Genomic DNA, 25,752 nt, shown 5'->3' on the forward strand with positions numbered 1-25,752 from the left:
TAAAACAAGTCATTAATAATTTCATTGCCTTTGTACGCATGAACCTGTTTAATTGTGTAACATAATTTAACATGAAAACAAACAAAAGCAAAATTTCTCCTATTTTCTAGTTTGACTCGGAACTGATCCCCCAAAGATTTCTATTTTGCTTGAGTGAATGGAACAAATACAATTGGGTTTGAATCTCAGTTTTTTACTCGTACAGCAAAAAAGAAGGAGTGAGACAGAGGAGCATTACAGATGTAGCATTTACCCGATGTTTCTTACTAAAGAGAAGAGGGATGACCACCAAGCACAAGTACTGTTCATACGTGATGTATTTATTTTTGTAGTGTCCCTATGTTGTACTTTTACTTAGGTAAAGCTCCCACTGAAGCCAATGTGAGTTTTGCCTGAGGGAGGAATAAGACTAGGGCTCTCACAGGGAACAATTTAGATTAAGTAGTTTATTTTTTTTTTGTCTCACAATGGAAGAATGATATAGGTGAAAGTTACTAAAGCTCTCGTTTGTATTGATCACAAGTGGAATATGATTTCTGGCATACACTATGACACACAAGTAAGAGTATACCGTATTTATTTTTAATCATAATCAGAGCTATATTAGTTGGATGGACAGCTATTTCTACTTAAATTTTAGATATCTATTTACTGTAAATTTTTCTTTTTGTCAATAATTGGGTCAAAATGCAGTAACTAAAAAAATACCTAATGCAAAAGATAAAAATAATTTAAAGTATTCTGGAGCAAGGAGGGAAATGCTAACCGATCTAATAAATAAGGCAGTTTAAAGCATTTGTGACTGCTACCGTGATATATGTACATACTTTACAGCATAAATTACTGTACAGAATACTCCGCTTATTAACCTGTGTAAACAATATTGCCTGCTGTATGGGGACATATTGTGGGATTATGCTCACTGGAAAGATAAACTGCTATAGCTTTGGCTGGGTGGGGGAGACCTTGGGTAGCACACCCTCAGAGAGAAACATGAGCGATGTTTTATGAGCTGCAAATAAAGCCATCCCGACTCGAATAATTTTACAAAAAATCTGCTGTCATTTGTTGCTATAAACGAAATATGGAAATTAATCTCTGTGGTTTGTTACAAAAATAATTCTGGGCATAAGCTGATCTTTGTGTACCTCACCTGGCCAGGGACCCTCGCTTCAAAGTTTGCTGTGTGAGGAGGGGAGGTGGGGTAGAGTCGCGACATGGCAGTATCCTGCCGGGTGCCGTCTGCACTGCCGGCGTGCCCGTCAGGACGGTCGGTGGCTGGACCCCACACTGGGACCGCCGCGTTGCCTTTTCAGCTGCTGGTGCTACGCGCAGCGTGGGAAATGGGGAGGGAATTAGGACTACTGCGATTATTGCAACTGGCTGCAGAAGTAATGACAAATTTATTTTGGCTGCCCTGTACTGTCTTCCCCACCTGTTTGTTTCCCTTGCCCACCCACAGTGTTGGTTGGTTTAGGCTTCTCCATGGTGGCAACTCCAGGGAAGGGTCTCTGTAGGATGCCTACCGCAACACGGCCCTGGTCAGCAGACACCACTGCAGTCCAGGTTTCCATGAATAATACGCCCAGGAAGGCAGGGAGTTGCCGTAAGCGAAGAGTGTGTGTCTATGTGCACGCAGCCATGATTTGTTACATCATTTACCGTCTCGGTCTGCTGCTGTCAGTGCAGAGCGACGTCCCGGCGCAGGAGGACCAGGGGTTAGCCTCGGGCTGCCTGGAGAGCAGCTCTCACACTGCCCAGCTCCTCTGCCTCCGCTCCCGTCCCTCCTGTTGCCATCCGTGAAGGGAGACAGCCTGCCACCGGCACCGCCAGCACGCCTTAACCCGGCGGCTCTGAAGCTCTCAACACGCCGCCGCGCTTCCTGCCTCCACCGACAGCAAGGGACGCTGCCTGGCCAGCCCTAGGAGATGCTATGGGACTGCTGGTCTGCAGGCAGGCCACGAGCTTTAGGTGGCCTACAGGCTGTTCATCGTGGATAAAATTGCCATTTTCACATAATGAATTGAAAAATGCTGTTGAATTTCCATAAAAAAGAGTAATATTGGCCTCATGTGGGCTCATGGCCAGTCTCATCTCTTCCGCCATCTACAGAAAATCTCCTTCTTCTGTTTAAAGCAAGCCAGCTCTACTTGCAGACAACATATGTAAGAAGTGCCTTTGAGTGTTTACTAAGCTGTAAAATGTATCTTCTTGATATTCCAGTAATCTTAATAGAAGGAAGGTGCACATTCAGTCCTCGAGGAACTACTTACTTCTTTGGATTTGGGCCCAGTGAATTAGAGCGTGGACAAGGGATAGTCCAAGTCTAAAAGATATGCTTTAAACATCTCGGAAATAAATGTATTTATTGCATACCTATTCTCCTGCATATCTACTCCCTCCCAAAGTGATATCAGCCACTTCCTGCATCAGTGCATCCTAAGATATTTTACCAATTTCAGCAGGCTCTCTCGTTAGCAATAGGTAAGACTGTAAACCTGGGGTGGGATTTATAGCACCTCTATATCTGAGCTCATCACCTAAATTCCCTTTGTAGCCAGTGGACAGAAACAAGCACTTCTAGGGTGTGATTCATTGTGCTTATTTTAGACCTTCAGTACAGGATGAGGTAAATCCCAACTTCTGTGTTTAAATCAGGACCTTTTTTCTCTCCCATTCCACCTTCTCTTGTTATTTAACCCCACTGAATTGTTACAAGGCTGATTGTGTGTCCTCAATGGCCTAAAAAAACATCCTTGCATAGGTGCGCGACCAGCAGTTCCTGCTGGTTCTACTGCAGGGCCATGAAGCGGCAATGGTCATTCAAGCCGATCAGTAACACAACGTCAGGCAATGGTGCTGGGCCAGGAGATGCTGCTGTAACCCTGCCAGCTACACTGCTGTTTCACATGGGGTATTTGAGTCACCAGCACTAAGGGCTTTCAGTTCCCAAATTAGTGGTCTCTCCCATCTGCCTTTTGGACACAGAGAAGAAGAGCTGGTCAGAAATTGTTCATGGAGTCATCAGCACTCACTGTCCCTTCCTCAGGAGGGAGCTGAATTTTCTTGCTGGGAATAATGAGAGAAGGTGGGTGCCAGTCCCACAAGTGGGGTGGGAATGAGAAGAAAGCAGAAAAGTCCTGAGCTGCTTGGAGCAGCTCTGCACTGTCCACCATCTTTTTTTCTGAGTAATTTAAGCTCTACTTTGTCCTGTATGTCTCAAGCCCAGACTGGAAGATGGGGTTGAGGAAGAAAATGTCTAGAACTGCAGGAAGAGCCGACTGTGGGACCAGGAAGGCAAAATGAAGAGGAGATAAAAAATGAATTACTATATTGATCATGACACTGCTTAGCTATGTGTAATTTGCTGGTGAAATCCTTATGCAAATGGAAGACGGACTTGTTTGTCATGGGTGAAGGCAGACCCCCCAAAGGGACCTTGACATCCAGAGGGACCTTGACAGACTTGAGGAGAGGACCTATGTCAACCTCATGAGGTTCAACAAGGCCAAGGGCAAGGTCCTGCACCTGGGGTTGGGCCAAGCCTCAATATCAATACAGGCTGGGGGATGTACTGATTGAGAGCAGCCCTGCGGAGAAGGACCTGGGGGTACTGTTGGATGAAAAGCTGGACATGAGCCAGCAATGTGCGCTCGCAGCCCAGAAGGCCAACTGTATCCTGAGCTGCATCAAAAGCAGCGTGGCCAGCAGGTCGAGGGAGGTGATTCTGCCCCTCTGCTCTGCTCTGGTGAGACCCCACCTGGAGTGCTGCGTCCAGCTCTGGGGCCCTCAGCACAAGAAGGACATGGAGCTGTTGGAGCGGGTCCAGAGGAGGGCCACCAAAATGATCAGAGGGCTGGAGCACCTCTCCTACGAGGACAGGCTGAGAGAGCTGGGACTGTTCAGCCTGGAGAAGAGAAGGCTGCGGGGAGACCGTACTGCGGCCTTTCAGTACTTGAAGGGGACTTACAAGAAAGACAGAGAAAGACTTTTTACAAGGGCCTGTAGTGACAGGACAAGGGGCGACAATTTTCAACTGAAAGAGGGTAGATTTAGATTGGACATAAGGAAGACATTTTTTACAATGAAGGTGGTGAGACACTGGAATGGGTTGCCCAGAGAAGTTGTGGATGCTCCATCACTGGAATTGTTCAAGGTCAGGTTGGATGGGGCTTTGAGCAACCTGATCTAGTGAAAGATGTTTCTGCCCATGGCAGGGGGGTTGGACTAGATGATCTTTGAAGGTCCCTTCCAACCCAACCCATTCTCTGACTCTATGATAAATCTAAACTACAAATGAAAATATCCTTTTTCAATACAAATATTTTCCAAAGTGGAAGTGAGAAAAAGACTAAGAAGGGCCTGTCCTTTGGTAAATGTTACCTATGTCTAGCTTTTTCCCACAGGAAGTGTTTCCTTTCATGTCTGTTGACAGGCTGAGAATTCCATATCTAAGAACGCCAAGTGGAGGAGAAAAGGGTAACTAGTGCTAAGGAAGGAAGGATTTGTTAGTATTGCCTGAATAACATGAACAGCAATAGAAACTTTTTGTTGATTTGACTGGTGTTCAATCCTCAGTGAAGTGCTTTACTGGTGACTTCTAGAGGTAATATGTCAGAACAGAGCTGGGGGTTTGACCCAGAGATGCTGGCTAACGATGGTGCAATTTGGGAAGGTAACTCCCTGAACATTGTGCTCCCAACATACCTCTGACTTCCCAGCTCAGTTACTGGTAATGTGCATCACAAACAGACATGTATTTTGTTATAAGAGACTTTTTTTTTGTATTTCTTTAAGTGACTAGTCCTCTCTGCAATGCACCATTCTAAAAGAAAATTTCCATTGATTTGAAGTTATTTGAAGCTGGATTTGGAATAACAAATTATCTGAATACTTCTGAGGCTGTTATGAGAAACACTTGGTACAACTGAGGAGGCAAATTTCTTTCACAGAAGTACAAAGTGGCTCAAAGACATAAAAAGATTTGAAATTCTTAGGATGGCTACACAGCACTTGGTTAACCTACACTGTTTGTCCCATTATGTACTATTGTGATTCTCGCTCTCTACCAGGATCAAAGTTATAGATACTCTGGGAATGGCAGTTTCACCTAGGCTGTGACTCCCCTCAGCACTAAGCACAAGTTTTATATACTCGGGTGCTTACATTGGGAGCTTACATGGTATTTAAGGATTTTGAGGGTCTTGTAACTCTGGACTCAGGGGTGACATTCATCCAGTGTACTTAGCAGTTTTTTACATAGCTCTTCTACAGCACTTTCCTTCTGAGGATACAAAGTGATTTGCAAACATTAATTAATTCTCATAAAGCCCTATGAGGCAGATAAGTGTTAAGTATCCCTGTGTTAGCACATACGAGAAACATGAGACCTGAGTGCCTTATGATCCATGCTGTTCTCTATATTCACTCCCAAAAAGGAATATGTGCCTCGGGACAGAGGAAATCCCCATTTTTTTGTCATTCTCTTATTTTCCTTGGACCCTCTGGAGTCCTTCAAGGGTAGCAGGGATGAGGCTGGGATTCAAGCTACAGCATGTGAGCTTCAAGCTACACAGATCGGAAAAGACTGGGAGCCTTGCTGTATTTGCTGCTGGTTTTGTGGGGGAAAGCAAGGCCCTTTATGCAACCTGTGGGTTACTTGCTCCATGCTCCAGCACCCCGTTTGGAAGGTAGCTTGGGCTGCCAAAGTAGAAAACACTCCTGAAAGTGCAGGCACACTTGCAGAGCAAGTGCAATAGAGCCAGACAGCAAGCAAGAGGCAGAGGAATTACTTGAAGAAATAGCCCCAGCTGAACCCCACCCATCTCACTGAGGAAAACCACAGTCTTTTGAAAGAATGGCGGAGCCTTGGATGCTCCAAATCTTAGAGTTTTTCCTCTATGCAGCTTTAGTGAGGTGAGGGCAAACAGAGCCTAAAGTGACTTTCCCAGTTAGTTAATTAACCTTAAGAACAATTTACAGCATGGCAACCAGTAACGCTGGAAATGGAGTCTTGGCCTTACTGAGGGCAAATGGCAGCTTTATGAGAGATTAAAGTAGCCAAATTTTCAGGCTAACATTATTGGGTGAGAGACATTGTTCTCCAGTTTTTGAGACAGACTAGACATAAGATCATCCAAATGCTTTTCTGAATGTATTCTGACAAATTTATCTACGGTTACATGCCTTCCCAGCCCTCGGTGCAGAGCACATAAACTAATGTAACAATTATAATTATGATAGTGATCAGACCTACCAGGCCTTTTTAAGACATGAAAATCAGACTAATTCTCTAGTTTCAAACACAATGAGATCAAATATGTGATGTAAATGCTAAGAAAAAAGATAACAGAATGAGAGGCATGTTAGGTCTGCGCCAGCCAAACTTCTATTGTTATCTTAACAAGTCCATATTCTTCAGGCATTGTTTGTATTTCTTTTGTGCCAGGAGATTTTGTTCTTTAGTTTGAGGATTCTCCCTGAATGGGGGAGGGAAACATTGCTATCACTGTGAAAAAGCAACATTTCTTTCTGACATATTAAGCACTAAGCGGATTATGTAAAGGCAAGGCATATTGCAGAAGGAAATGTTCTTAATATAGCTTTGACCATGAACCCATGACCCTCCAGAATATTTAGGAGAGTTAAAAAACCTATTGCTTTGACAATCTTTTAATTTTTTTAAAAAATTTTCTTGTAAAAAGATCATGGAATTCATCCACTGTTATTTACATAAAATTCAACCTTTTCTGCTTAAAATCATGTATCATTTAATGTCACATCTCAGAATATCTGAGGCAGATGCCATTAATCCAAGTAATTTCGCAAATTCCAGTTTCATTTGGATTAAAACCTACAACTAAGTCATTGAATAGTATATACTGTACATGCATTAAGGCTGGTGACTACTAAAGTCTTTTGGGTAGATAAACTAAGCACAGATTAGCCAGGTCTAAGAATATGTTCTCATCTAGGGAAAAAAAGATATCCTGACATTTCAGTGATGTAGATTTGAATCAGTAGCCATGAGAAGTGGTTGAACATTTGTATTACAAAAGAGATACTATGGCACAGTCCCAAAGGTGCATTTCTTATAAATTAATTAGCTGCACAAATTATTTTGATAACAGTTACTAGACTTCTGAGGTGATATGGCTGCTCAGTGATGAATACTTGATGATCAGTGGTAGGCACTAGTAATATCCTTCATGCTGAGTGACTTTTATTTCTATTTAGATTTACAGTATATACATGTGTGTGTATCTACACCTAGGGCTTGATCTTCTTAACCTCCATTACCTAAGGTCCTCTGTTTACTATAATCTCTTCCTTTGGAGCCCTGTGATATTTGGATAAAAGAAATAGACAAACAAGGGGTTAGGCTATCCTGCCATGTGACAGGGAGGACTATGCTTGGCTTTTGGCCATACTTGAACCTCTGCATATGCTTTGTTCTTACCTGTGATTCATGCCACCATGGAATACTACAAAGAATTAAGGCCAAGGGGTCTGTATGATCTCGCTGTCTGTGAGGATCCTATAGGCTGCTCTGCATTTGTTGCATCCACCTGCAATACGTGGCTCCTTTGAATGCATTCTCATTGCTTTACCAACCCTGACTGATTCAGAAGCCTCTGTAAGCAAACCTCTCCCCCCAGGCATAATCCTTCTGCATTTGTACAGAACGACTTCCTACTTTCACAAAATGAACCTGAACACTGCTGTGGCGTAAAGAAGCCTGCATGTTCCTGGACTTTTACAACAGATTACAACAAGTAACCGTCTTTCATGGAACCCCAAAGAAGGATGGCCTCTACTGGTCCCACCCAGAACACACAGAGCACCTTCAACTCATGGTGAAGTGCCTAAGACTATTCAGGTTCTTAATGTGGAACATATTCTTAATTGGACCAGACCTAAAAGCCACATGCTCTTTTCCAGTCTAGGCCCTAAGAAGATGAAATGTAGTAGTTGTTGTCACCATGCCACATTCAGTCATCTAAAGAGCAGCAACCATATACAGCAAGCAGTCTGCACAGAAGAGTATTCTAAATAACCTCACCAAAATGGTATAGCTGCAAGAAACCCTACGGAGAGGAGGCCAAAATCTCTAATCCATTTATATGTCTAGTTGCTTTAAATGGCTGCTATTTCATCCTGCTACACCACCAGAAGTTAAGGCTCAGTGTGCTCATCAGACAACACAGATGATGCCAGCAGAAAAACTAAAACCAGTGTGTTTTTCCATGGAAGCAATGGGTATTTTAGCTGGAATGATTCAATATGAGAACAATGTACAAGAAAGGACAATCATCTACAAGAGATCCTTAGAACTTGGAAATGTTACAACAGGACAGCATTGATTCTTGCATTTCTTTGAAGATTCTTGACATATTACATCCATACAAAGAGTTCATTGTGATTAAGAAAAATATCCCGATCTTAGTAAAATAAACACGCTTCAAAGTTCCGTACTTGAAACTCAAATGCCACATATGCAATAAAACTAAACTCCATTTAAGGCAAGTAATATATGTCACTTCTAAAATTTCTCAACATTAAATAGCAGTAAGGGCTCCCAAACCCCCAATCTTATCTGAAGACAAACATCATAGGCACCGTCAAAGAAAACAGAAGCTAATCTAATTGGAATTTCACTTTCCTGATCTGAGGAGAAATCCCACAGTACCTTCATATGGTATTGAACCAGCTACCAGAATCCGTTGCTACTAGTCTAGTAAATCACGACAGACTTCCACAGCCAGAGATCAAGCAAGTGATAAACAGAAAGGCACCAATCAAGTTTTCCACCATATTTGTGACCAAACAAATTGTGTTCCTTCTGGGGTGGGTAACAGCCAGAGTTAAGAGTGATGGGAGGACTCGGAGGATGTGTATTTTGTCATTTAAACGCAAGTCTGTGTTCGCTCTTAAAGCCAGCCACACTATAACACTCAAGTCCATCCTAAGAGGTGACCGCAGCCTGAGCTCAGGACTTCCCTTGCGGGGGAAGTATCTGAGTACCAATGGTTACACAAATATTGGCCCAGGATGGCTTGGGGCTGAGCAGTCCCTTGGTAGCTACCCTGCTGAGCTGCTTCAAAGAACAGGGTGAATGCTCTGAGTCTGAGCAATAGCCGGAGTTACGGTAAGCAGCCTCAACAAAAAAATGCAGGTATGTGGGGCTCAGTGTACTCTCAAGCCTGCTCTGTATCATAGGGTAAATACAACCTGTGTTACCAAAGATGTTTTGCTGAGGAAACGTGCCACATTGTTTGGTGTCTTTTTTTCAAAATGCAGCTCTTCAAAAATGGGGGAGGAAACAAAAAGGCAGCAAGGACCAATCAATCAGCTATCAGTATCAGTGGCTACTTCTACTTGAATCTTCTATTGAAAGAGTCTTTTGTACTTACATTTCCTTAATATATAAATCAGATTAGAAAACAACAATCAAAGGGTCCAGTCAGTGACTCAGACAAAAACAGTCCATTGAAGTCACTGGAGCTGCTGACTTGAGTAACGGCTGCAAATCTTATTGCAAAAAAAGTATATTTCTGATACAAAAAAAGAAAATTAAATGTGTAAAAGACTGAAAATGAACAAAAATGCACTTAATGCAAGCACAGTTGATATGAACTGGCCTTGACCTCAGCTGACCCAAATTAAACTCCAATTATTGTGGGATTAATTCTTCTGGCACGAAAAACTCAGCCTGTCAGGAGGAACTGAAAACATCCCATAAATCAAGAAACGTTAAAGCCTAGTTGAGGATTATGCATGAAGAGTGAGAGGATTATGATAGGAAACAGTTCTTAGCCTGATGAACAGCAAACTCGGCTTCCCAGATAAAGGAAATTGCATGTAATGCAATACAGCCTAGAAGAAAATGCTGCAAGCTTTTGCTAGATGAAAAAGATACGAAAGCCAAAATCTGTGGGATGAAGCCTTCCAAGGCAAGCCTTCCTGTCTGTCTCTCTGTGTGTATGCAGCTGAAATTAACACATTTTCTTTTCTAAGTGGATTGCAGTTTGCTGTATTTTTTCATTTATCTGTTTACTGTCAGTAACAGAATGCAATTTTCCACCGTCTCTTTTAAGTTCTTGCTATCAGCGTATCTGTTTTCAGGCTTTTTTGCTTGATACTGTAGGTTATACTGTTGGTCAGGAGCTGAACAAGAGGTAAAGTTATTTAAAAAGACAGGAGATAAAGAAATGCATGCAATTTGTTGAAACTTATTGCACATGAAGGAATGCCGTCTTTCTCCAACTTAATGCGGACTACGCAACTCCTCTGTGTGCCCCAGTGGGAAAGTAACAGGGAGATGGCACATTAATATTGAAACTTCTGTGATGTGTCTATGCTTGCAGTAAAAGTTCTCCATGTCTGTGATTCGCCCCCATTCATTCCAGTTCAGGAAAGCCCTTGTATATGTGCTTAAACTCTGCTGAAGTCAATGGGATTTCAGTACAAGCTTAAAGTTAACAATCTGTTGAGAGCTTTCCTGAATAGGGATCTGTGCTTATTGCACTTGGTTCAATCAACCCATGAGATTTTGGTTTCTGAGTTTGTCAGCACAAGAATAGAAAGGTTATGTTTTGTGCATTAAGATCAGTTCTTTCCAGTATTTCTAGTGTATGAAAATGTTTGCAGAGTGGTACAGAACAATTCATTCTGAAGAGACATCATTGTATATTGTACATACGCACACATACATGTCTACACTCAGAAATATTTTGCTCAATATTGAAGAAATATTCACCTTTGTTTGGATCAATGCTGTGGTTGACTATTTCTGTAGCACAGTGTCCAGAATAACTGAATTATCCATGAAAGGTATACTGTCCATGTGAATGGCACACAGTCATTATGACAAGTGAGCGCTATTCCGCACCCAGTGAAGTCCTTGTTGAGTGTACTGAACTAAATGCTCCATACTGCTGTGCAAGGTGATAGGTCCCATCAATGCATCCAAGTCGTTAAAAAAATCTACAGGGAAAAAAAGATTCAGCGTCAGAAGAGTGAAGCTGTATTTGCTACTTGTCACCCTTTAATAGATTTTATTCTCTTGCAAATTGAGTCAAGCTGAACATTTCATGGGAATGAAAGTTTAGTGCTGGTGAGATTAATTTTAAAGCCCTGTGGTTCATGATGTTACAGGCTGATGCACAACAATTTTCTTTTTAAAGAACAAAACAGTGAGTTCTTTGGCTTTGCTTTTCATTAATTTCCATTGAGTCTTGATAAAGCAAACAGATGCTGGGGAAGATTTATTTTGAGATTAAGGACAACTAAATCAAAAAGTCTACACATGAATGTCTATCTATACATATGCTAGATATTTAAGCTACCGTGACAGACAAATAGAGGCCTGTACAGCACGGTCATCGCAGCCTAAAGAGTAATTTGGCTAGCTAGCCACTGAGGACTAAATTCAGTTGCCTACTTAGAGGCATGTAGTGCCCATTTGAGATACCCTCAAGCAGTTGATACATACAGCCCGGGACTGGCAGATATAACACAGGATGTACAGGAGACTTCTGGAGTGGCAGTGTAGGTAAGGATGCCTCAACTGGCATTTGGCAGCTATGGTTAGGCAACTGAATTGTTTCCCTGTGCCTCCTTCAGGGTGAACTGAACAGCTCTCAACTCTGCTGTTTGTACTGAGCAAAACTCCATCAGCTGTAATGGGAGATTAGCCCCCCAACTCATATATACACACCTACACTTAGGTGTCCTCATTTTGATTTGAATTGTGCCCATGCCCCGGCCTTAAACACATAAATTAGCCTGAAAACCAAGAAATCCTTTATCATTAGGTCAGATGTGGAGGCACTTGCTCCTGAACTGAAACCAGTTCAGCTGAGAGAAGTTTGCTCTGAAGAGTGAGTGAGGCACCTTGTTCCCATCTGTGTCTGCTTAGATGTGGGGAGGGCTAGGGGCTGTTCGTTCCTTCTGCAGAAAGGAATTGTGCTCCTGCTTTTTGACGTGGTCTGGCTAAATGCACCCCATCCAGCTCCATGACTTTGGGGGGCAGGAAGCTGCCTTGCCTCCCACAAACCCTTCTCTCCAGAATGACACAGATGCCAGTGAATGCTACCCACAGCTGTGTCTGTGACTGTTACCAGTCCTGACCAGCCAAACAAAGAAAAAAATTAGATGCTTCTGAGTGAGACAGCTATCAAAATTGCCCTTTTTGGCTGTTCTGGAACAGATTAGGAGCAGAAGAAGAAATTAGACTGAAGAAAAAATCACCTCTGCAGTCCTGCTTTGCAGATAGGATTCCTATCAAAATAGTTATTTTCCTGATCAAAATCATGTGACAGTCTTCTAGAATAGTGCACTGCCTTGACTCACTCACCTCTGTTTTCCTTGGCCAGGTTGTCAGCCATCTCCCAGTAGTCATAGCTGTGCAGGATGCTGTTGGTGATGCTGACATGGTTGGCGGCCATCTGATGAATGCGCTGTGGGATGCTGATGATAGGAGATGGGGAAGGGGCTCCTGTGCTCCCCTGGGATCCTACAGAGCTGACTGGAGAAGGGCTAGGGGACATGGGTGATGGAGTTCCGGTGCTCCTGGAAACAGATGTTCATACAGGTACTTAGAAGGGTGTTGGGATTAAAAAATATGACAGTATCAGAACATACTGCAGGTAAGAAAATACAATTTCTGACTGCCAATCTGATGCAAGTTTCTGTGCAACCTGTGAACTTACTTTCCACTGGCACCCCAAGGAGATGGGTTCTGGGCAGCTTTTGATGAATTCTGTAAAGGAAAAAGTAATTCACAATGCATATAATTTATATAAGGCTATGAAATGAAGAACATTAAACAGTATAAAAGTAAGGAAATGTAAAGAAAAGATTGTGCAGATAGAAGTACTCAAGTCTCATGATGCAATAAACCCGCTCAGCCTAGTTTGGTGTTGTGATGAAGCAGTGCTACAACACAGACTCAAATCACAGTCTATTAAACACCCTGGGATGGGGGCTGATTAAGAAAACATGTTAGTTGAAACTGAAACTTTTCAAAGAAATCCTGGGAGTTCAGAAGAAAGTGCTGCCAAGACTCTTTGTGAAGTTTAACATGGAATTTCTTGTGATAGAGAAAACCAGAAGGATTTCCTTCCACTCTCCTGCCCCCAAAGACAAATGTCATTCTCCTAGGACCTGCAAGATTGTGCAAGTCCACTCAGCCTGGCTGACCACAGGGATGTGCATCTGAGGCTTCCTCAGTTCAGGTGGGTGTTTTAACTACCAGGCTCAAGAATCTCTCTCATGATTGCTCCTCTTGGGGATCTTCCCCTTGGTCTGAATATGGCAGCATTCACAGGGCCAGAGGGATTGCCCTTGTAAAGTGATGGTTCTTCTAGCTGAAAGGTTACCCAGACCCCCCCAGAAGGGGACATTAGATCATATAGTGTGATCTCTTGTATACCTGCAGTCATTAAGACTCTCACTGGTATACTGTGCTTAGGCTAAAGAATTTCATTGCTTGAGGAGAGGCTACCTTGTACAAGCATTATGTTTACAGAGCAGGAGAAATTCATGTGTCCACAATAAAGGAAAGTGAATAGCTAAAATGATTCTAGTAGTTAATTACAAGAGCTGGTGGGGATTTACTGGCAGGTTCCTGCCCATTTGACCTGTGGAAAAACTCCTCTGCTCTCCTAAATGCTGTGACTGATTTAATCCTGGGCTTGTGAGAAGGAAGGATGTAAAAACCAGAGGTCTAAGAAACAAAACTTTTCTGGTCCATCCTGTCTGCAGCCTCATGTTCAGCAATGGCCAGTTTCTAATTCTTCAGAGGAAAGTGACCTCCTTGCACCCTCTCCTGAAACCATACATCCAGGTAACTGTGTGCTGGGGAACAACCCTCCCTTCTTGACAGCCATGGGAGAGCAAGTGAAGTCCAGCAGCTTGAGATCTGTTTACAGATATTGTTTAAATGCATGGCTGCAGGCGTTGCAAGCTGCAGGAGTTGCAAGCTGCAGGAGTTACAAGTGTTAACAGCTCTTGGTCTCCCATGGCTTAGGAAGGAAAAATGATAAACAAGGGGCTTCAGAGCTTCATGGAGTTCAAGGCCAGGAGTAATCCCCCAGGACACTCAGTCTGCGATTTCACTTTTCCACCAATCATGGAACTTTTACCAGAAACGAAACTACTTTTTTTTTTTTTTTTTTTTAAAAAAAAAAGGATAGCTAGTAATATAGAAATCCTAAGATACTATTTACCCTCCCTGTTCTCCTGTGTCTAATGTTTAGCAGGCCTCACAGTTAGGAAAACAGAACCTGTTTCAGGGTTTCAAGACTGAGTTTTCTTAACATCAGTGCTAGCTTTTGGATTTTGTTGGTCCAGTGCCAGCAAAACTGCCTGTCACCTGGTATTATCAGCTCTATTTCCATATACACAATGATCACATCCTCTCTTAACCCGTTCTGCAGTAAGCTGGACACATCTCTTGAGCCTCTCTTCAAAAAGTTTGTTTTCTCCGTTTTGACGTGCCCTCTGAACTGCTTCTCGTGTTCTCACATCTTTCATGTGCGCACCAACACTGGCTGTATTTTAGCAGTGATCACATCAGTGCTGTGTGTGCCCTGGCATTCTTCCTGCATTTTGACACCAGGGCCTTGTACATCCCAGGTAAGTGGTATGAAAAATAAGCTTTGGAGTGTGTTACAGGGGATTCTTCCTTCAATGGGTTTTCTTTTTTTTTTTTTTGGCAGGAAGGGCCAAGGTATGAAAGCAAAAAAAAGAAAAGTTCTCATTTACCATCCTAAATAGAACGAACCTGGGAATCCTCAGCATTTGCTCCTCTTATAGAATAGTTTCTTTTTTTTCCTTGTCTTTTCTGCCTCAGAACTACTGGCCTTCATCTTTTTAGTGTAATGGAAACTGAGTACATGTTATTTACTTCTAGAGTTGGAAGCAGGAGAATATGAAAATTGAAGTGGAGTCAAGGATACTTCCGCTGTAAATGTAACCAGCCTCTGCCTTACTGTACAACTTTGCACACCCTTTTTCTCATGTTTTAGGTATATTACTCCAGCCTCCTCTCAGTTCTGCACGAGAAAGGTGGGGGTAAGGATTCTAAAGAGTGTAATGTTGTAAGGCACAATCTCTTATCCCACTTTGCTGACTGCTACCCATTCCCCTGGTTTCTTTATGCTCTCATATATGTCTGGCCCCTGAATATCTGTGGCTTCTTTTTAATTCTCTGCTGCATTTTTTTTTATAATGGAAATAAAATACTTAAAAGGAGATTTAAATAATAATTTTTTCTTTTCTAAAAGAAAAGTGTGTCTAATTTTCCCTGCAAATGTGTATGACAAGGTTTAAAATCTTTCTTTGATTGATAATATATGTGGAAGTTCTTAATGCAGTCAGCATTTCACGTTGCTTGGTTTTGAAAGCTTTTAGATACCAAATATGAAATGAGTGGAGAATTGGCTTGTTTTCCACTGAAAATTATAGCAAATGGATTTTTTTTCCATTTTTACTTTCAAAGGTGAGAATACTTTCTAATGTGAAACTACGCTATCATTATATCAGCAGGAACTCTGTAAAAAACAAGCTCATCTTGGCTATAGCAGAGTATAAGTCCATTTTATGTTTGCTGTGAAACAGTTTCTATCTGCTAGTAGGAGACATTTTACATGGTTGAGAGCCTGACCATCCTGTTCTTAATGCAGGTATTCTCTGAACTGGTAAAGAAAAATAAAGTGCTGTAATAGGCACATATTTCTTTCCCCTGAAATCAAGTCATTGTTAGAGAAACATAACATGTTGAATTATATATCGCTAAATTTTTAGAAGCAATTACAGTTACTTCAATTTCAGTTTGACAATAACAGATCTGTCAATTTCCTTCACTGTCTTCTTGTGTTCAGAATCTGGTCATGAGCATTTGTGCTTGAATTTGAATTTTTTTATTAACAAAATGTCAAGGGATGGATGTTTTTAATTTCAAGGTACCTCCCTCTGCAAAGAAAACCCAACAGATGAGCCCTGTGTTCAAAGACAAATGGCTGTTCAGGTCCCCCAAAAGAGTTTGTCTTAAAGCTTGCACTTTGTAAAGCTTGTGCATATGTATTTGTATGTACATATTATTTTTTTAATTAGAAAGATAAAGGCTAGGTTTGTGTTTGGAGATGAAATGCTGGATGGACTGACTGCTAGGTGAGTTCCACCTGAAAGGTTTTGTTCCTGAGATACTTTACAGAGAAAGGTTGCCTGTCAAATAAAATATGTCAAAATACTTTGAATGACTTCCTGTCTTATTCAAAATAACCAGGGTTTGGACCTGGCAGAGAGTGGAAAACGGAAGCAGTAGTAGGCAAAGCAAAGCAGGAAGGGGAAGCCAGCAGTGCCGTGTCAAGCACATGGCAGGCGGTTTGCTTGCCCTCTGATGCTTTCGTACAACTCTCACTGAAGGCAGCGTGGGCTGCTTGCCAATTCCTTGGCTAAGAACATGTCCCACTGCACTGTCCTACCTATCGATGCTGCTAAGTGGAAGCCCTGCAGCTGAGGACTGATCTAAATGAAAGTCTTCACCTCGCAGGTAGCCTAGTGGGAAGTGTAATCCTGGAGGGGATTCTTAGAGCAAAATCTGCAAAACCTGTTCACCACAGAGCTGGATAGCACTAGACAATCAACCAAGAATAATCTGAAAATACCTGTTTGTTAGTGCAATAAACTTCTTATCCTTTATGAAGGGACACGGTGTGTATTTTGCGGAGGGGCCCTCGTGAAGACAACACAACTGACTAGAGATCAGGTGTTGCCATGGAAGTCTATGATAAAACTCTACTGACTTCACAGGGGAAGAACTAAGCCCAGCATGGCTACCGTTTGAACAAGACGCTGTATTTCCTATAATGACACACTGATCCAAAAACATGTCATAAAGAATGCACCTTGAAATACTCAATAAGCGCTTTCGAATACTTGACTGCATGGTCTCTCTTGAGTCGGAACATCCTCCAGTACAGCAGGGCCAGGCAGCGGTAACTAGAACAAAAGGGAGAGCAGAAGGTAAAGCATGCCCCCTGAACAGAAATCACAATTAATTACCTTAAATTCTCAAACTAACAGCGGAACTAAGAGTGGAAGGCTGACAGCACCTTGCTTGTGGTTTTTATCACCATTTGTTTACAGTACTTCATGCTTTGCCACGGATTCATGAGCAAGGCTAGGTATTAGAGCCAGGACAGGTCAAACTGACAAATGCTACCAGCGAGGTACTAAACAAACTGTGCTCAGAAGGGTTTGCAGGTTTGGGTTCCCAGGCATTGACTCTGACTTGAACTCTGCACACTTGACCAAAGGCCTCTCCCATGGAAAGGTCATTACAGGCCTGGAACCCAACATATGCAATTTTTTTAAATTTCTTTTTGTAAATGCAAAGGCAGTCTTTTGGGGTATCTTATCCAGGGACTTTATTACAACAGCCTGGAACCTGTATAATGAACTAGAGTTGTAATGGGTGTGTTTTGTGTAAACCCAGTGATCTCTTCCAGCAGCTGGAGATAGCTGGGATACAGGGAAACCTCGGACCTGCCCAGATTTCAGTAGGCAAGCTCCTCTGTGGGAAACGAGACCGAAGATTGTGTTGGAGCCTAGAGGCTATTCCTAGGGCACCTGCCTGATTTGCTCCCCAGGGGAAATCAGCAGTGGGCTGAAAAACCCAACGTGCTGTACTAGAACTGCCTGACCCCATGCTCCTCGTTAGTCTGCAGAGAGCTGCACACCTTTTAATGCTATGTAATTAAATGAGAGTAATAGCTATTAACTATAATTATACATCACAATGGCTGATAATCAGCATTCAGGACACACAAACTCTTTTCTTCTCTATTGGCTTTAGCTGCACTGGTCTATTTTCCAAACCAAGAAACACCGCCACCTCTTCCCAGCAAGTTTTTTGGTTGGCAAGTGTGGGACTGCCCTTCGGTAACACGGCTTTCGAAGCAAAAATCTGGTGTGTTTTGCTTTTCCTTTGGCAGCGGAGACCTTGTTTTTAAAAGCGGTACGTAGCCTCGGAGCCAACCTGAAGCGCCTGAAGGTGCCTTGAGTTTGGAAGCACAGCGCGCTCCCCATCTCCCCGCGCCCAGGAGCCTCATCAAACCCCTCGAATTAGCAAATTGGTCTTGGGGGGGGGGGGGAATAAATCTCAGCCGGGGTTTCTCAGGCGCCTTTGCCTCCCGTCCTGAAGGCAGAGGGTGAACTTCTTCCTTTGGCCGCTGGAGGCCAGCCTCTCCTTAGGAGAAGCGGAGCCGGGTGCCCGGCTGGCTGGCAGCCCGCCCGGCGGGCGGCGGGAGCAGCCGGGGGATGCGGCGGCCTCGCCGGTCCCCATAACTCTCACGCTGTCACCTTCACAGGTAGAGCGCAAATATGCAAATGGTGGCAGCTCATCTGCTGGCTGGCAGACGGGGAGTGAGGGATGCTATTCATCGCCCGCAGAAGGCACCGTCTGCTTTCCCTCGCGCTGACCTTTCTGCTGAAACAGATGCGGCTGCTCCGTCAATTTGGATGCGGTTCTGCACGCGCCGAAGCGCTCTGGCAGTTCGGAGCAACCCTCTGTAATATGGCTTTTTTTCTTTTTTTTTTTTCTTTTTTTTTTTTTTTTAACCGTTCTTCAGCCCTTTTCCCACCTAAGCGATTTTAAAGCAATTGCCATGAATGCATTCTGCGCTCCTCCCGATGGCGCAGCAAACCGGTGACAAAGAAAGGGCATTAAAAAAAAAAAAAAAAATTGCATCGCTGAATATTTTGTTCTTTTTTATACAAATGATTAATTAGGACTCCTTATTTATGGAGGCTAAAGATGCATTTAATTTGGATTTTTAACAGATGGTTAATAGATGTTAAAAACACACTTGCTGATTGTAAATGTCCACTTACTGAGACTCAGTAACCATGTAATAGGTATTTTATGTATTACTACACAGATATTAAATTAAAATTTGATTTTAATAACATTTTAGTATTTTACTGGTGATCAGCAACCATCCTATAGAATCTCAGGTGCGTGCATATATATCTAGAAATCTCAATTTAGAAGGTAATCCAAGAGGCTTAATTATGACCATCACTGTATCTCCTTTCATATAATATAAATATAATTTATGATTATTGAGCCTAAAATGTCAGCCACAAAAGAAACTACCGAGCTATCGGTACAAAAGTACATCACTCATAAAAACAACAAACCATCAGGCATTTAAAAATTAATTATGCTGACGTACCATAGCTGATCTGTCACAGTCAATAAGTATGAATTGCTTATTTACAGAGACAGAATGCAGACCTGGTACAGGGATACAAGGGCTGGACCTTCCCGGAGAAGAAAGTATTCTCTTAATTTCAATAGACAACATAATCCTATCTGGCTGCGTCAGCATCTGATTTTTCAAGAACTGGCTCACTGCAGAAAAGAAGCCTTTTGAGGAAATCTTGATCTACTAACCATAATGCTGCCAGCTGTTTGTCTTCTGGCGTGGCGTTGGGGCCCGAGTGGGTTTTTAGTCTCACTGCATACCTTAAGCAAAAGGAAAAAAGCCAACGTGAGTTAACTGAGACAGCTTTATGTTACTGATCAGAGAGCTAAGCTGGCCGCGGCCATTTGATCTGCCCCCTTAAACGTATTTGCTCAAGTTACCAGACATACATGTGCTTTTTCTGGTTGTGTTTCAGAGCTATTTTGCCATTAGCAGTGCCTCCCTGCACTCTTTAAACAGCAGTAACTCCCTTGAACATCCATCAGTCCAGAGGGGAGCCTAGCTGGCGAGGTGATGCTGTCCTACCAAAATAACCTCTGCTGCTGCCGCCGAGACCCAGTTACACAGAGTTCATGCAGAAAGGTTTTCACAGGCAGCCTGCCTTGAAGCTGGTGCTGCCCTCACCCTGCCAGTTCTGAGCACGTCTACCCAGATCTGCTCCTCCAAGCAGAGCACAGCAGAGGGGTAACATGTGGCTCAGAGCTATTTTTGCTCATATGACATTACATTCAAATTCTATAAATATTAAACATCCACAGAGGTAGCACTGCTGTTTCAAGAGTGTATGTGCTATGCAATCACAAATTAGTTTCTGTAAATCTCAGCTTCCAGCTGAATACCTGAACAATGGACAAGGTTAGGACAACACACAGCACTCCTGGGCTCGCTTCCAGAAAAATACCTGTTCCCCATAATTAGCTGCTTGTGTTTTTTCTTATCTTTGCTTTCAAACTTTAATCCTGATACCTGTGCAAAGATTCGGTATGAACATTTTGTTCCAACAGGCATACCTAGTAAACCACTTATTTGTCTGAACTGCAGCAAGTGAGATCAACAGCAATTCACACTACGACACAACCACGGCCACACACATTATTGAAAGCTATGGATCTGCAAGCAAAATTCATCTCCGGAGTTAGGACCATATATTTACTATCACAAAGACAGGGCACACAAAGAAAGAGCTTTCTGCCGTTTGAAAAAAAGAACGGAAGGATTGCAGAGATGGGATATGCTATTCTCTTACTGAAAGAAATATTTGATTGTGTTTAATAACCTTCCAGTTAGAAAGCTGGCCTCAATCCACTGAAATGCATGAGAAGACAGCCCTAAGTGGAATAAAATGCCAATGGAATTGTTAACATGCGAGAAAATCATTGCATCAACACTAAGTCCAAAAGAATGCAATTGTTTTAGAAGCTTTGCTCCATTATGATTAAAAATTAAAATGTTGTGCTTCCTATGAACTTAGTCCTGACAAGAGCTGTGTGGTTGACTGTCCCAAGGAATGATGCCATGGTCACTGACAGCGCAGCTTTCTCTGCTGGCGTGGCTGGGCTCGCTCTCTTGCAGAGTCACTCAGCTGCTGGGATGATTTTGACCTTTGTCAATAATGTTGACGCTGTCAATAATGTTAACTATTAGTACCAACAATAAAGGAGGAAAGGACTTAAGAGACAAACTTTCTTCATAGGGACTGAGGGTGGGACTGAACTCTAGACTGTCCTGTTTGGAGAGCCATGAAGGTGACTAAATGTAGGGGTCTGCTTTAGTGTGAGCTGGACTGCTTTTGGGACTCCACTGGCTACAGTAGGAGCATACACACCGAATGGACCTCGAGTGTCCATTTTTCTATCACTGTTCACATCTTCTTTCGGGTAACCATCAAACTGCAGTCTTAAACACGTTGCAATATTTTGCAAACTATCACTCCATGAGATTGTTTTGGTATTATGTATTACTATTTTTCCCTTTTCATGGGACTTAGACCATGAAACTCTTGAAATAATTTGCAAGCCAAGTAATATGAAAAGCTTTGGTTTGGTTTGGTTTTTTTTTTGCATTCTACACAGTTTCCTGATTTGATTTCCATAGAAATCACAGATAATACATACATATTACATATGACTGACCAGGCACTTGGGAGGACCTCACTTCTCCCCTTTTACTGTATCTAGGGAATTATGTGATAATGTAGATGAGCATGTTTTCACAAATAGAGTAACCCCTGAGGTCATCTCCTCCCTTCCTACCTGATGAGTTCAACTGTTTCTGAATACATTGTATAAGGGGATTTAGATTCCATTGGGCCTTGTTCCATTGCATTTCCACACTCAATAAACGATAGTGCTGCTTCTGCATAATTCAGTGCCTTTCCAAACTTTTCCACCTAGAGGGAAAAAATAAGGACACAGAGAAATAGTGTAATCATCAAGATATGGTTACATTTGATGGGATTTTCTCAACATCAATTGTAATCTTGACACAAGTTGGTATATCTTCAGATTCACAAATTTTCCTACGAGAAAGCTAAAGCCCATCAAACCCTGTGCATCAGCGAAAATCATAAGATACAGAAAGCAGAGCTGAAAAAGGCTACAAAAAGTTATTTGGTCCACACTCTTGTGTCCAAAGAAGGATCAACTCTGCCTAGGACATTCCTGACAGATCTTTGTCAAAGCTCTTCCAGTGCTGGAAATTCCACAAACTCATCAGGCCTTTTGTTCCAGCTTTCATTAAAAAGGGTTTCACATACATTTGCAAATATACCTTTTCATCACTCAACAAAGAAAGGTAATGATTATCATGAACTAAGAGAATCAGAAGTAATACTTTGGCTACTAACTCTCTTATTCTCTTATATGTACCTGTATGTCCTCAGTGACGGTGTATATGCAAATGTGCACATAATATTCATATGTGTACACTTACATACCACTTATCTTCCCTCAGAATTTCATTTTTGATGTGGATAGAGATGAATCATACTAATACCTCTCTGTTCTGGCTTCTCTTTCCTTCAGTCAGAGCTCCTGCGGTACATAAAGCCCATTAATGGACTGGATGCATTTGGTTGAAATCTGATGCACACAGTGAAAGGTTAATGGACCTTATTCTTTTCCAAAGGATAAAGATTTTAAATAGTAACTTTGGAATGGCACACTGGCTTCAATCTATTTTAGGTTCTTATATGACTCCCATTGCGATCATACCAGAGAACTTCACAAACTTTTTATTATATTTCTCTCCCCGACGCTCTTGTGCGGGTGGAAGTGCTATTATCCCAATTTCACAGATGGGGGACTAAGGAGCAGAGAGACTTAGAGTAATTTTCAGGCTTCTCACTCTAAGTGCCTATGTTAGGTATTGCAGTGCCAAAGTAGGAGGTATCGAGCCCAGCAAGGTGATTCAAAGTGCCTGGAGGCACTTTGGCAATATAGCAATTCCTCCAGGATCCCTACTCAGTCAATGAGGGAGAGGAAGTACCTGCAAAGAGTAATTCACAAGGTGTAAGTAAGGTGCCGGTCCACTGTGTACAGAAGCTGAATGTGAAGGATGTTTCAATCACCTAACACTGATGGGAGGCTACTTAAACTGCCTAAGTGACTCCTATGCAGGAAACTTGTGGCAGAGCAGAGAATAATGCTTGTACCTCCTGTTTCTGGGAGTCTACCATAAAAACATTTCTCTTCAGGCTAAGAATTTCCTTTGCATATTAAGTGATTTTTTCCATTCTGTTTAAAGCAACACACTAAAATGCACCATTTGTACTTCTCCACAATATTTTCTGATTTAAGACTCACTTTAGAGTAATATGGAACTGAATAAACCATGGAAATTTGCGCTAATAAACTCAGGTAGAGTGTTACTGTTCTAAATCAAGGGCCTGCTTCTGCTTCCCTGGCCTTTTTACATGCTGCACAGCTGAGAAAAAGAGGTGAAGAAACAGAGGCTCTGAGCTACCTTTCTCCTTTCCTGCTGCTGTGACAACAAAGTGTCTGTCTGACAGAGCAAGGCAGGACTGCAGCTACTCCCACCTGCAAGACAGCCGTATTAATGCAGGGGCCCACCCCATTTATTGCATCTGCCATCCCAGAGGCCTAATTTTTTTAAGGCTCTGCTAGCTTACTCATAGTGCTGGACAGACGTAGCCTTGGAGAAAGCTGAGAGATGGCTAAGCGGAGCTCTCCTGGAGCACTGTGTACTTCGTTGCACCCATTTGTTTGGAAAGACAAGCGTCTCTTTAGTGCTCCATATAACCTCAGATTCCCCTCTTTCAAGAGGGTCCTACCAGCTACATTTTTAGACAGGTCACAGCCAGGGCCAAGAATCTGTTTGTTGCAACAGTCCTTTGTGTGCAAGGTGTTCCTCTAGGGTTACACAGATTCCTTGTGTGCTTCTGATAATGTTAGGAGAGGTCTGCCATGAAACCAGGATTCTTTTGGCACTGCAGAGCCAAAGCTCTTTAAAAAAAAGTACAAATACCTCAGCCACCAGACCAAATTTGGGGATACAATTATAGGACCCAGCCAGCTGGTTAAACTGAGAAGATAGGTATGTGGCTCCCTTACACAGCCTCCATTACTATAGTTACTAATTAAAGCAAAGGAATAAATGGAAAGTTTTATTTATCCAGGCCTTTATCTCAGTAAGTCATTATTTGTTAAGTCATAGTTTATTGGGCTATGAACATTTGATTATATAAACATTTCTTAATTTAACAAGCTTACCCATCCTTATAATAGATTTTATAATTACCCCAGCAATACTGCACTGATGAAGAAACTGCATTACAAAAATAATTTGCAGCAACATAACTGGAAAGAAAATGTTCTCACCATTGCATCTGCTTTATGCTTCTTCCGTTTAGCTTCCTGCATAAAGTAATCTGCATTGCGTGGCCTACCAGGGGAAAATAAGAAGACATTTTATTATTTTCTGAAGTGCAGAATATTTTCAAGTTATTTTTCCCTTATTTTAAACCTGATTTGCAAACATTTTTTATGAAGAAAAATACACTTATCATATAACCATGCATCTTCTATTTCCAAATTGCTGCCTGTGGAGACAATAGCATTTATGGCTGTTCTCATTCTTTAGAAGTCAGTGATTCAAAGCAAAAAAAAAGCTAATAAAATGCGTTTTTATGGATTATATAAACTGCTTCCCAAATTAGTGCAGTTTTGATCTGCAAAATGGATGCAAGCGTTAAGTGGAACAAGTTATTCTGTCTTCTCCTCTCCCTGGTGCTTGCTTACTTCTTTTTCTACTTTTCTCTGTACATTGTCATTTGCCTTGGCTTCTCCCTCCTCTCAAAATAAATGTGCGTTTAATCTCTCCACTTTGAAAATGCACACTGAACCTGCTTGCCTCCACAACTACCATCTCACCCCCTTTCTCCCTCTTATCTGTAAACATGCTGAGAGCACTGTTTACTTTTGCTGCTTGGAGCTCATCTCCAACTTGGTGGTGGACTGCCTGCTACAATTCCACTGGCAATTCTCCTCAAACAGATCTCAGAGACTCCATCCCTTCCTTAACCTACCTGGCCTACTGACTGCAGGGCACAAATTCAACTGCTGTCTCTGTGCTGAAATTCACAAGTCTGTTTCTGATCCAGATTTATCCCCTTCCATTCAAACTGAAAATGCAAACTGATGTCTCCTTGGCAATGCCTGGTCACCACCTCAGCGAGCTCCTCATGGCTGAAGCAAATCTCTTCATCTCCTCCCACAAGCTCTCCCTATCGCACCTTTCTCAGTAACTGTGGAGAATAGCCATTTGCTGTGTCATTTCAGGCCATAACCTCGCATCTTCAGTTGTTGCCTCTTGTAAAATTCTTCACATTTCCTGACCCTGCAGATTCTTCTAGTGTCATATATGTGGGAGATGGCCGCTTTCTTTCTCTACTCAGCTAAAACTTGTCCTGGTTCTTCTCAGCTTGTACTGTGGTTACTCCCATATCCTCGTCTCTCTCAGAGGAGGAAGTTTTACCTTGAAAAATAGTTTTCTAAATATTGGTTATAGTGTCATCCCTTTGCCATTATCTAATGAAAATGAGATATTCCTGAGTAGTCAGACTATGAATTCTGATGTTTTTAAGTGCTTGGTATTGTAAATAATATGGTATTATTGCCACTCAGCAATCTGTTGTAGGTGAACCCCGGTAGGCAGCACAGCCCCACACAGCCGCGTGCTCACTCCCCTCAGCAGGATGGGGGAGAGAACCAGAAGGATAAAAGTGAGAAAATGTGTGGGTTGAGATAAAGACAGACTAATAGGTAAACAAAAGCAGAATAAGGAATTAATTCAGTGCTTTCCATCAGGAGGCAGGTGTTCAGCCATCTCCAGGAAAGCAGGGATTCATCATACTTAATGGTGACTTGGGAAGATGAATATCATCACTCCCAACGTCCTCCCTTTCTCCTTCTTCCCTCAGCTTTTATTGCTGACACGATATCCCATGGTATGGGAT

General features: G+C 42.3%; 1 protein-coding gene across 1 annotated transcript in view; it reads right to left on the minus strand.

Moving 5' to 3' along the window:
- Positions 1 to 10,864: 10,864 nt before the first annotated feature.
- AFF3 (ALF transcription elongation factor 3) overlaps positions 10,865 to 25,752 on the minus strand; it is a 282,997-nt gene continuing 268,109 nt past the window's right edge. The window contains exons 15-21 of the mRNA XM_075716381.1: positions 24,116 to 24,179; positions 21,530 to 21,666; positions 19,466 to 19,537; positions 16,914 to 17,007; positions 12,714 to 12,763; positions 12,359 to 12,573; positions 10,865 to 10,986 (exon numbers count right to left, since the gene is read on the minus strand). Coding sequence (XP_075572496.1) covers positions 10,865 to 10,986; positions 12,359 to 12,573; positions 12,714 to 12,763; positions 16,914 to 17,007; positions 19,466 to 19,537; positions 21,530 to 21,666; positions 24,116 to 24,179 — 754 coding nt within the window. The remainder of the gene's footprint in view (positions 10,987 to 12,358; positions 12,574 to 12,713; positions 12,764 to 16,913; positions 17,008 to 19,465; positions 19,538 to 21,529; positions 21,667 to 24,115; positions 24,180 to 25,752) is intronic.

Source organism: Pelecanus crispus, chromosome 1 (assembly GCF_030463565.1).
Source record: "Pelecanus crispus isolate bPelCri1 chromosome 1, bPelCri1.pri, whole genome shotgun sequence".
Taxonomy (NCBI): domain Eukaryota; kingdom Metazoa; phylum Chordata; class Aves; order Pelecaniformes; family Pelecanidae; genus Pelecanus; species Pelecanus crispus.